Genomic DNA, 12,962 nt, shown 5'->3' on the forward strand with positions numbered 1-12,962 from the left:
GGAGGGATGCTGCCATGCCTCTGGGAGGACAGTACAATAGCAACAGCCCCATGTTGTCCCTTTGGCCCAACCTCAGCATAGCCTCACATGCAGAACAGTGCTCACAACAGCCAGGATCCCCCAATGCACAACTGCCATAATACCTCTCCTGCTTGGGACAGGACTGATGCAAGACATGAACCTTCTGGACCCATCTCAGCAAGAGGGGCTCTTCTCTTCATTCTCTCCAGCTCTTAGCAGCACAAAAGAGCTCTGCCCTCTCATCCACAATGAAGTCATCAACAAGGCTGGATTTATTACAGGCCCAGCATTCATAAGCACCAATTAAAGGCTAGCATGCCCAACAATCTGGTTGCCTGACTCCTGGGTTGAGGTAGAGGGAAGAGGGACTAACAAATTGACAATCTTTCTTCCCCTAGAATAGCTCAGCCCCTCTCCTGCCATCCTTCTTCCTGCTGTATTATCCTTCCCACTCAGCCCTTTCAGCTACCTAATTACCCTACTCCCCCAGCCACCCATTAAAACTGGATATGTACAACACTCAACACCCAACCAAAGTCCGATGGTTGTAAAAAACATCAAATTTTCCACCATTCCAATAGTTCAGCGACCAGCCTCACCTCTCCCTGCCCACCCCTACCGATCCCTCACCAGAGGGACCTTCCTGTTTCTACATTCTTTACTTGCCAGCTTCATCCCTCCTATACTGTATATAGATTGCTGCTAGCCAAGTGCTGATTCCCTGGCAGATTAAGAGAATGGTGCTTAAATGTGTCATTCCAAGTCCATTTCCTATTCAGTTTGCTTTTACTTATTACTCACGCATTTGCTTCCTTGCTTCTTTTAAGTGGAATGCTGTGTTGTTTTTCTGGAAATTAACATTTAAACTATATATATTTTAAATGATTTATTTGTTGTTGTTTATTCGTTCAGTCGCTTCCGACTGTTCATGACTTCATGATTTATTACGTGCCATCAAATCGGTGTCAACTTCTGTTGAGCGCATCGGCGGACCTTGCAGCTGGTTGTCCTCTTCTCTTTCGTTCCACCTTTCCCAGCATTATGGACTTTTCAAGGGGATCTTTTTAAATAGCCCTCTGTCCCACTGTCTGTTGCCAGCTTAGAGAGTGAAAAAGCCGCTTTTCCCTCCTCCTTTCTTCCATCACCTGCCACTAACGGTGGGAACCTTTTGGCGATATAGGGTGACAGCAAGGCTGCAGTTCTCACGACGTCCAATGGGAAGCGTGCGTAGTCGCTGCCAGCCTTCTTTATTTTCCAATGCGGAGTCGGCCGCTCTGGTGGGACCTAGTCTATGGTTTGGGCCCTTGGCGGAAGGAAGCGTTTGGCCTGAGAGGAAAGGTGGCAAAGGCGGTTGTTTGGGTCAGGGTGGGCTGCAGGAGGCAGCGAAGGGTAGAAGCCGGCCGCTATGGGGGTGCCGAAGTTTTACCGGTGGGTCTCGGAGCGGTATCCTTGCCTCAGTCAGGTGGTGAAGGAGCATCAGGTGAGAAGCGGTGGCTTGCGCTTCCCTGTCCTCGAGACGGAGGCTGCGAGGCTGCCTGGCCATCGCACCCAGACGCGGGGCGACTCTCCTCTTTCCCGGTGGGCGGCCTCTGGTGTGATAGGCAGGTCTGGCAGTAAAGCCGCGCCTGACTCTGAAAGTGTTGCTTGGACCCTCGCCTGGAAAGCGCTGTGGCGGAGTTACCATTTTGGATTCCTGACTTACTGGCAGTCCTTTTTTTCGGGCCGAGCTAAGAGTTTTAGGCCACTGAATCTCTTTTGGGGAGGGGGGAATTCGTGGAGAACAGGAATGGTTCTGAGGGAAATGCTACTACTTTCCTTCCTGCCCGGGTGCCTTTGGCCCCTCACCGCAGAGTCCAGGGGCAGCGTCTCATTTAGGATCAAACGCCAGTCCGGGAAGGGTTTTGTGAAACTCCGGGCGACGTTGTAGTTTCACCTTGTGTGGGAAGCCGCGGAGAAGAGAGTGGCTAGGCTCTCATTTGTAGCCGCCTGGACCCTGCGAATTTATTTTCATTTATTTTGCTTCATGATGTAGTGGGAAAAACTTAACGTATCTCCACGTCATTAGAAATGGTTTCTTTTTTCCGTTTTAGACCAACAGCGTGCTTAAGGAGCTTAATCTACTCTTATTGGCATTGTTTTAAAATTTAAATCGATATTAAAAAGCACATCGGGTACTGGTGTACTTTATCTTTTAACAGACTCAGTAGGGAAGAAGATAAACATATTGCTGAATATGTGCAACATGTTGGGGAAAGGTAGCATTGTCAAATGTCTGTTGCCTGTTTATTTAAACATTCAGTTTTTAGAGCTGCTTACTGTACTCGCCAACAACTGAGTGGTATACAAATAATTCAAAACAAATAATGAAGAACCATAATAAAAATGCTTATGCTGGGGGAGAGGGAAGCCAACAATTAAACAATACTATACAGTTCTAACTGGCAGAATTACACAAGTAATCACATGAAATTTTCAGAGAGAGGTTCCTATTAAACTACAGTTTCTGAGTACTTTTAATAAAGTATAATTGTACCATAGGATTGATTTTGGTTTAATGTACTGTGAATGTAGCTAAGTGCAGTGCCATAAAATTGCAGTAATATCAGTTAATTTATTTTTATCCTGCCTTTATTATTTTTTTATAAATAACTCAAGGTGGCGAACATATCTAATACTCCTTCCTCCTCCTATTTCCCCCACAACAATGACCCTGTGTGGTGAGTTGGGCTGAGAGAGAGTGACTGGCCCAAAGTCACGCAGCCTGGCCAAAGTCACGCAGCCGGCTTTCATACCTAAGGCAGCACTAGAACTCTCAGTCTCCTGGTTCCTAGCCCAGTGCCTTAACCACTAGACCAAACAGGCTCTTGCTTGCTTGCTAGCTTGACATTCTTTTCCTGACATAATAACTCTAGATTAAAGATAGTGCCACTTTGTTTCAGAAAAGTATTTTTTCTAAAATAGCCACTGTAGTTTTATAGTAAGATTCTACACACCCCTAAGTGTGTGTGTAGATAAGGTTTAAACAAAAATAAGTTGAGATATCTATCGATCGATCTATCTGGAAAAAATATGTTCTTTTTAAAAGTGCAGTTCTGAGTGAAAATATTTAACAGACTTGTTTTACTTTTGTTTCTGCTGATTCTCATTCAAGTGTAGAACATTCACTGCCTGAAAATGTACTCATACTTTTTTCTTTAACTACTTCAAAGTGTTAATCCTGAAATAATTTTTTAAATAAACACAGATCACCATTTTATACTATTATGTATTTTAAGTGCCTTTTGCATTATGTCTCTCGGCCATGATTCCCTTGATTTAATGTGATGGGAGAATTTTTTTCTATCTTTTCTCCTTCCATCTTTTTAATGTATATGTTTTATATCAATCTATCTTAATTTTTGTTATTTTATTCATTGCATTTTAATACTTTTTTGTACCAGTTAACGTATTTACATATTTTAGTATAAAAATAGTAAAACAAAATACAGTGAGTTAAGTAAAACTTAAATCTGAACAATTATATGGTTGCAGTACTAAAAGTTTCTATGATACCTGCTGTATTAATATTTGGGATATAATAGTTAACAAATAATAATTTGGATTTTGCTGCTCTGAGAAGATAAGTAGAGTTTTAGTCATGTATTATTTGGTGGGCCAGAATAGATAACCTTTAGAAATTAGGGCATGTAAAACGTCATGCCAGGCCTTTTGTTGGGAACATGCAGCCTTGACACATGTGAGCAGATTTTTTTTAGATTTTTTAAATCCCACCTTTATTACTTTTATAAATAACTCAAGGCGGCAAACATACCTAATATTCCTTCCTGCTCCTGTTTTCTCCACAACAACAACCCTGTGAGGTGGGTTGGGCTGAGGGAGTGAATGGCCCAAAGTCACCCAGCCGGCTTTCATGCCTAAGGCTGGTCTAGAACTCACAGTCTCCTGGTTCCTAGAATGTGTTCAGCCAGACGCAAACAAGCTGCATTATAATGTAATGCAATATGTGAATCTAGCCATGTGCACATGTACATTTCTGTGGAGATTCATATACATGGTTTTCCCCATCTACAGACCTATATATACAGAGCTGCTATATTGCCCTTGTTTATGCAATAATGATTTGAAAGCCCATTTCCACAAGAAAAGGGAGGAACTTTCAAGCTTATTCTGTTCACTGCCAATACATGCAGCAGCACAGTAATTATAATCCATCCTTACCACAAATGAATACTGTCAGGTTTTCAATGACTTTGTTGTAATAAGAAAATTAAAAGGTGTAACTATCATTGCATTATATTTCTTGCATCTTAATCAGCAAAACACAGTTTTAGCCTGTTAGTAATCTGTCTCAATTCACTGTTGTAGGACATTGGCTACCTAACCCTAATGAAAACTTAATTGTCTTTTCAGTAATTACTTATATTTAATGTGTTTTCTAGATTCCAGAATTTGACAACTTATATCTGGACATGAATGGCATTATTCATCAATGTTCACATCCTAACGATGATGATGTTCACTTCCGAATCTCTGAAGATAAAATCTTTGCTGATATATTTCATTATTTGGAAGTTTTGTTTCGCATTATTAAACCAAGAAAAGTTTTTTTTATGGCAGTTGATGGAGTAGCTCCAAGAGCAAAAATGAACCAGCAACGTGGCAGACGTTTTAGGTATGTACCTAACATGGGCTTTTGATTTGCTCTTTGTTTTCACTGTCTTCCTTATACCTCCTGCAGACTTGGACATATATATGCTTGTTTCCTCATATCATTGCTCATACAGTGCTATCTTCTTTTTGTTCTGGAAAAGCTATGGAGCTCTAGAAGTGTGTGCTCCTCTTGGTAGCAAAACTGGCTTCCCTGGCCACTGGTTCCAAAGGGAAGCCTATTGACTTCCACCCAATCATTCTTTTCTGAGAGGAAGCTGTGTGGGGAGAGAAAGTACAGGTAGTCCTCACTTACCAACCACTCGTTAAGTGGCCGTTCAAAGTTATGATAGTGCTGAAGAAGGAGACTTACGAACAGTAGTCAAAGTTGCAGCCATTGCAATGTCTGACCCCATGGTCAAGTGATCGCAATTTGGGTGCTTGGCAATTGGCGTGCATTTATGACTGTTGCAGTGTCCCATAGTCACGTGATCACCATTTGTGACTTTCACAGCCAGCTTCTGACAAGCAAAGTCAGTGGGGAAGCTGGCAGGAAGTTGCAGGTTGTGGCCACGTGACATTGCACTTAACGACCTGCAGTGCTTCAGGTAATGACTGCAGCCGGAACTGATGTTGTAAGTCAGTATGATCAGGTGACATTTCACTGTACGACTGCATTGTTTAGGGATGGGGTTGCCAGTTCCAATTGCGGTCGGTAGGTGAGGACTACCTATATGCGTTCACTGCCTCCTTACAATGTGTGCTCTTTGGTTCTGCATCCTCAAGGAGTATTTTCATGCAGTCATGTTTCACTGTTGTGTTGGAGTCTGCACTTTTTTGGCAGTTCAGGGCCTACATTCCAAAATGCAGATGAGGCCATAACAAAATGGAAACCTGAAATAATTTAATTTATATTGTTGTTTGACTAAAACCATTTCAATTATTAAATACACTTGGTGTATAATTATGCCCCAATTATATGTTACATTCTCCTGTTATATTTGAAATGACAGTTTCAGACTTTTGGGGCTGCATGTAGCTCTGGAGTCTCAAAATGGTTGTGCCTCTCTTAATCTAACATAGGAAAGAGGACTGAATGTCTGTTTGGTCCTGGGTCAGTAAGGTTCTTTAAGTGTCTTCATCAGACAGCTGCCAAGCAATCCCCAGGCCTGCACCCTATTTAGGGGGAGATGTTGGACGCGTTTCACAACTCCTTGGATGATTCCATTTGTCTCTAGGTTCAGGTTGTAGATGTTGTCCATAACATAATAATCAATAGGAGTTGCTTAAGAATAAATTGCAGCTAACAACAAAATCTCTGAACCATTTTCCATGGCCACAGAAACTAGGAGCAGAAATGAACTTTACAGATCAGTGATTTAAAAGGTTAGCACAGTAATTATAAGCCAAGCTTACTGAGTTCAATAGAAGATTAAAGAAAATCTTATAACCTTTAGATTGTGTTCCATTCTATGCAATTTTATAGCTATACAATAATGAAAATGAAATAATATAAAACTTCTTACTAAATTTATTTTGTTACGGAAACTGTACATTTTGTGTGAGTGAGTGTTGGCATGGATATTCTGCCATCAGAGTTTATCTCTAGAATGAAGACAGTGCTACCATAATCTCTACAGAATTGTTGTGAGACTGAGTAATATATACATAGCAATCAGAATATTTCAGCACTAAACTACAAAATATTGTTATAGGTCAGCAAAGGAAGCAGAAGACAAAATTAAGAAGGCATTAGAAAAAGGGGAAATTCTTCCCACTGAAACCAGATTTGATTCTAATTGTATTACACCAGGTAGGGAATTCTGTTGTTATTTTACTACAATATCTTGACCCTTTTCATTCTTTGTTTCTTAACTTCATGAGAATCTTACGATTTCCTTGAAATAAAAGGATGTGATTTTAAAATATATCAGAGGGAACAGAAATCAAACTAAGCAGTATTGTACCTCTCTTATATAATGCCCTCTTTCCTACCCCTATCCCCACCCCCACCCCCACCCCATAGCATTAAAGACATAGCATGAATTGCAAGCTATATTTGACTGTTGTTCATTAGTATTTACCATTTTTCTTTTCTTTTCAATTAAGTACTTCATCTTATGGTAAAACCAATTAATCAAGAAATTCCCAATTTTACACTTGCATGGATTCTGTGTGTTTCTGAATGATCTTGTCCCATAAAAATGGTTTTCAGCTCTTTCAAAAAGGAAGTTGAATTCCATCATCCAGTTAATTTCTATTATGTATATTAGAATCAACGGGGCAAAAGGCCTTCTTGTTTCTATACTCCATTATTCTCTGTCAGACTAAACTATTTTTCTGAATTAAGATTTCTAATGGAGGAGATTCAATCCCAAGGCTTCCCTGGGAAGTATGAGGTTGTATTTCCTGAAATCAGAAAATAGCTGAAATAAAGTAATAGGGATTCTTACTTTTCAAGTATTATGGTGCAGAACTTCGAAATTTACATTTGTGTTACATTTGTGTGCATCTTTAATACAATTTCAAATATTTGTGCTTTTTAAAAAATGTGAAATCTTATTATTTAAAGAAATATTTGTATGTTTTTCAAAGTATTTGAAAACATTTTGAAATTTCAGTGAATGAAAGTATAACTTTTAGATTTCTGTTATTAGGGACTGAATTCATGGCCAGGTTGCATGAACACCTGAAGTATTTTGTAAATATGAAGATTTCCACAGACAAATCCTGGCAAGGCGTAACTGTCTACTTATCAGGCCATGAGGTTACTTTTTACTTTAATAAGACTTCTTAAATTAATTGTTACTAATTCAAAATGTATTAATTTGATTTTTCTTTTCATTCAGACACCAGGAGAAGGAGAACATAAAATTATGGAATTTATTAGATCAGAAAAAGCAAAGCCTGACCATGATCCAAACACAAGGCACTGTCTCTATGGTTTAGATGCTGACTTGGTATGTTTACATATAAACATGATTTATTAAAAAGTGAATGAGATTCTTGATTACAAATGCCAATAGTTGTGGTATAAAGAGTCTCCTCAGACTGCAAGGGGTGTTTTTATTTGTACAACTAAGGATTCTTAGTTATTTCCCTTAAATTTTGTAGAGGTGTATGCATTTTGAAAGCAGTTTGTTTAGTAGTGTGGCATCCATTGTGGAAAGGGGGGATGTTACTCTAGTATGGATCTCAATGAGATCCTTTGATGTCAAGACAATAAGCTGCTATAAGAATTCATTCATTGCTGATAAGTGTTTTTAATGATTGGTTCAGTTATTTTTAAATTACTTCTTTTAATAGATAATGCTTGGGCTGACAAGTCATGAGCCACACTTCTCCCTTTTAAGAGAAGAGATCCGGTTTGGTGGCAAAAAATCACAAAGGTAATCTGCTGCAAAAAATACTAAATGAGGGTGAAGGTGGTTAAGCAGCACTGCTGAATAACTGAGAACATTGTCCTTATTCAGTATTGAATATTCACATATTTAATCTATGAAATTTAATATTTTAGTTAGCTTACTCACTTGTATTAATAATTTACAGAGCAAGTGCCCCAGAAGAAACCACTTTTCATCTTTTGCACTTGTCATTAATGAGAGAATATATTGACTATGAATTTTCACCAGTTAAAGTAAGTATGAGTGTACTTGCTAAAGGTTGTTGAAAGTTGCTAAAGGTGTGCACATTCACTTGATAATTATTTGTATCACCATTTATTTATCAGGACAAGATTTCATTTCCATATGAGATTGAAAGAATAATAGATGACTGGATTTTAATGGGCTTTCTTGTTGGAAATGATTTTATTCCTCATCTACCTCATTTTCATATTAACCATGATGCATTGCCGCTGCTTTATAGAACATACATGGCTGTATTGCCTGAACTTGGAGGTAAGCTATATCACATAGTTACTAGAAGATGGTCTTGTAGTAGGCCCTGCTACAGAGTAATAGGTAGAATGGGGAAAAAAAGAATTATTTTAATCTTGATGTCATGTTCTGTACTCCTATTGGAAAATACAATTTTTTTCTTCCATTATGTGGATTGGTGCCTGTAGAAAGTAAGGAAGATGACCTTGATGGAGATATGCAAGCTCCGTTGCCAAGGCAACAAGGGGTAAAACATTGTTTAAGCCCAGAACACCCAGATAACACTGGAAGTGGCTCAGAAAACACTTCCTTAATTCACTGAACTCTAAGAAGTAGGAAGAATACAATCATACTTCCACAGTTCTGTTGTTACAGCCAGTCTCAATAAAAGTAATTTTAGCCTTCCTGTGGAGTTGATTTCTTGACCTGGTTTACTAGTAGATCCAGATGTGCATTCACTGGTGTTCTACTGGCACTGGAGGAGAAAGAGTAATATTTTTGCCCTTTTTAGGAATACTTCCCATGCTTTTCCAAGTAATCTGACCGAAATAGCAGTGGGGGCTGCAGGGAAAAAATGGAATCTGTGTTTATTAGTGACCTACCCCCATTTTTCAATGGGAAGCCACCACAGTTCCTTCTGTGATCAACAGGAATAAGTATAGATCAATTTTTTTAATTAGTATGAGGTGCAGGAAATATATGTAGCTCATGGTTGTAAACATAAATCATACTTCTGTTTCTTTCTTAGGTTATATAAATGAAAGTGGGCACCTCAACTTGCCACACTTTGAGAAATATCTTATAAAATTGTCAGATGTAAGTATATATTCTTTATACTGCATAAAATTAAAGTAATAACATTAGAATCCTTTATGGATTTCCATCTGCTTTCATTTTTAAATAATAAAAACTGATTTCTAGCTATCATGAAGGTAGAGAACAGCCTATATAGTGTGGTGGTAGGGGGGAATTAAAATTTGACAACTGTCCTAATAATAGAGACAGTAGAGCAGCCTGTGTGTGATGGTTTCAATGGCTCCTGTATGGCAGGGACAAATTCTTTGACACATGGGGATTTTAGCAAATCTTTCACTGAGCACAAAAGAAAGGAGCACCTCAAGCCTAGCTCTGAAAAAAAAACTTTTTGTTGGGTGTTTTTGTAGATATATGCCTAATTGCTATGTAGGGTACATTATACAATTTCCAATGTGCGCTGGAATGTGGCTGAACTCATTCTGATATTCCACATCTAGGACCCTCTCTCTAATGGTTCTTTTAGCTGGAGTATAATCCAGAAAGAGGAGAGTTCAAATGACACCCTATATTGGGTGAGCTTCCCCACTATTACTTGTTACCAAGAAGATTGGAAGTGATCTGGAAGTACTAAGGGAATCAGTCCTGATAGAAAATAGTGGCATTTAAGCCAGTAGGAGAAAATCAGTAGCCAAGCCCTCACCTCAACTTTTGGTTGCCCTGCTTCCACCTTGAGGGATGCATTAGTTGTATATCTGGGTGCTTGAAACAGTGTCCTCAAGAACTTAGTTTATTAAATCTCTGGTGGCCTGTAGTGTGGAAATGGCCCCAGTTGAACATAGAGTATTTGAGCCATGGTTTTGCAACAAAAAGTTTCAGAGCTGCTGGCATGCTGTCCCTATCTTTTGTCCATGTGAATTTCATAATGGCTGCTGTACTTCTTTGTGCTTGCAAAGTGACATAATCAATATGGGCCTTCCAGGCATCGGTATTGTGGAATACTACCCCAAAATATTTAAGGTTCTTCACCTGTTTGATTTCCTTTTTTTTTTTTTTTGATGAACCATTTAACTCTTTTAGGTTTTCTAGGAAAACCAACCATTTTGGTTTTCTACTTTGATAGGCATGGATTATGGTATCAGTTATTTATTATCTGTAAACTACTTAAAGTTTACCAGCTCATGAAGATTGAGCTGGTAGATAAATTGCACAATAAATAAACATTTGATCACAATTGGCCTTAAGAGAAACTAGATAGAACTCAAATATTAGCCTCTTGACAACACTATCTAGAAAGTTTGAAGTATCAAACTTCAAACATCATCTTGTATGAGACATATCTATTTTTCTCCTGTCTTAATTATTTACCCAATATACTATGTTCAGTTCAGAAGATAGCCCTTACACTTGCATGATTTAATGTTTTGCCATTCACATTGTTGGAAGGAAGATTCTATAATACTACTGCGGAAGGGCAACTGTCCATTAGGAGAAATAGAGTATGACTGCATTGCTCTTTTTATATGGCTTGGTATGCTAATAATGCCTCTTTTAAGGTATAGCCATGTTAGCTTAGAGGAAAATGCTCTCCTTTGAGCTGACAGGTAGTTTGAGATTTCCAGAAAGGTTGCCAAATTTCATTTGATTATTAATAGTATAACTATTTTGTTTACCTTATCTACAGATTTATGTATTTTTTTTACTATACTCTTTTTGTGCATAGTATTTGGTTAACTCTATATATGGTCCTTTCTTTCTGTTTTTAGACTTTGATTGTAAATCACGTTTTAAAAACAGAGTTAAGGAAAATGAGGTAAAAATAGGCTTTCAAGTCAAAATAGGTCCTCTTTGATACCTGCCTTGGAAAGATAAAAACCTACCTGACATTGATAGTTGATTTTTCAACTTCTTATTTAGTAGTTACATTGTGTGTCTACAGAATTCAAGACCTTCTGTTTTTGCATAATGTGATGACTGATGGCTTGTTTTTCCTTCCCTCTATGTTAATAGTTTGATCGTGAACACTTCAGTGAAATCTTCGTAGATCTAAAATGGTTTGAAAGCAAAGTTGGTAATAAATACTTAAATGAAGCAGCTGGTATTGCAGCTGAAGAGTCAAAAAAACAAAAAAAACCCAAGGTTGGTATTTTGAGATAATTAATCTATAGAAAGAAATAACTCTTAGTATTTTTTAAATGAGAAATTAACGTTTAGTGCTTATTAGAAGTAAAGATGTTTGCTATATTTATGCCTAAATGTACACATGTGGCCCTTATGACAGCAGGAGAAGAGCCCTGAGCAAATTTGCTGGAAATACATCCTTAGGAATTCAGGAAGAGATTATGCATCATGACCAGAGGACTGAACTAGCCAATGAAGCATATTTCTTTTCAATGGTAAATGGTTTCAGTGGTGAGAAATGTGAGGTTCTGAACTTAGGCTGGAAAAACCAGATGTACAGGTAGAAAACAAGTGGTATCTTGTGTGAGAGGTATCTGGGAATCTTGGTAGACCATAGATTAAACACAGGCCAGCAATGTGCTGCAGCTGCCAAAAGAGCCAATGCAGTTTTGGACTGCATCAACAGGTATAGTGTCAAGATCACAGGAAGTGATAGTATTGCCACTCCAGGTCAGGTCACCCCTGGAATACTGTTTCTAGTTCCGATCTCAACAGTGCAAAAATGATGCTGAGGAACTAAAAAGGGTGCAGAGAAGAGTGACATGGATGGTAAGGGGCTTGGAGCCTCAATCTTACAAGGAATAGTTAAGGAACTTGTTATGTTTGGCCTAAAGAAGAGAAGGCTAAGAGGAGACATGGTAGCAGCTCCAATACATGAAGGGATGTTGCAGGTATGGATTTATTTTCCATAGTACCCAAAAGTAAGACAAAAAGTGTGTGGAAGCTTAACAGGGAGAGATTCAGACTTGAAATAAGGAGGAATTTCCTGATTGCAAGAGCTATTATGCAGTGGAACAGCCTGCCTTCTGAAGTTGTGGATGCTCCATTGCTGGAGGTTTTCAGGAAAAGATTGGAGAGCCATTTGTCCAGGATGGTATGAGTATTCCTGCACTGGGCAGGGGGTTGGATTAAATGACTTCCAAGGTCCCTTCCAACTCTGTGGTTCTATAATTCATTCTCATTCAATAGAAAGTACTATTTCCTAAATTCTATAAAGTTTAGGAATCATGCTTGTCAAGCTGTTTTCTGATGAGGTGTGTGCTTTTAGATAACAATTCTGCCAGGTTGACAGAGTGGTTTCTATCAATGGAGCAAGCATTTTTCATTTCTACCTATGCTTCAGCATCTAGTCTGGGACACTTAAGTATATTTTAAGGGGAACTAGGAGCTGCCAGGATGAAAATTATATCACAAAAGCTGAAGTTCACCCATGTGGTATTGGATTTTGCCTTTTTTCTTAAATGTAACTAGAAAACTCTTGAATTTCACTGGTATGTATTAGTGGGGTCTCTGTTGTATTTTTGTATTGTTTGTTCTAATTGTTTTAGTCTGGGCTGCCTGTTTATGTGGGTTTAAACTGTTTTAATAATTTTTACTGCATTTTTTTGGGATTTGATAAACAGCTCAGAGTCTTAGAAACCTAATAAATTTAATTAATTAATTATACTATATTATATTATTTGTCACCAAGTAGGTATGTTT

General features: G+C 38.3%; 1 protein-coding gene across 4 annotated transcripts in view; it reads left to right on the top strand.

Moving 5' to 3' along the window:
* The first annotated feature begins 1,332 nt into the window (after positions 1–1,332).
* The window catches only part of XRN1 (5'-3' exoribonuclease 1), a 64,091-nt gene continuing 52,461 nt past the window's right edge, over positions 1,333–12,962 (top strand). For 2 of the 4 annotated variants that reach the window (XM_063306645.1, XM_063306646.1), the window contains exons 1-10: positions 1,348–1,501; positions 4,461–4,693; positions 6,384–6,481; positions 7,326–7,435; positions 7,518–7,628; positions 7,975–8,057; positions 8,218–8,305; positions 8,399–8,567; positions 9,295–9,362; positions 11,310–11,438. In XM_063306645.1, the coding sequence (XP_063162715.1) occupies positions 1,427–1,501; positions 4,461–4,693; positions 6,384–6,481; positions 7,326–7,435; positions 7,518–7,628; positions 7,975–8,057; positions 8,218–8,305; positions 8,399–8,567; positions 9,295–9,362; positions 11,310–11,438 (1,164 nt within the window). In that variant the 5' untranslated portion in view covers positions 1,348–1,426. Of the gene's footprint in view, positions 1,502–4,460; positions 4,694–6,383; positions 6,482–7,325; positions 7,436–7,517; positions 7,629–7,974; positions 8,058–8,217; positions 8,306–8,398; positions 8,568–9,294; positions 9,363–11,309; positions 11,439–12,962 lie in introns of all 4 variants that reach the window. The other 2 variants (XM_063306648.1, XM_063306647.1) reach the window with 2 other exon arrangements.

This window comes from Candoia aspera, chromosome 6 (genome assembly GCF_035149785.1).
Source record: "Candoia aspera isolate rCanAsp1 chromosome 6, rCanAsp1.hap2, whole genome shotgun sequence".
Classification (NCBI taxonomy): Eukaryota; Metazoa; Chordata; class Lepidosauria; order Squamata; family Boidae; genus Candoia; species Candoia aspera.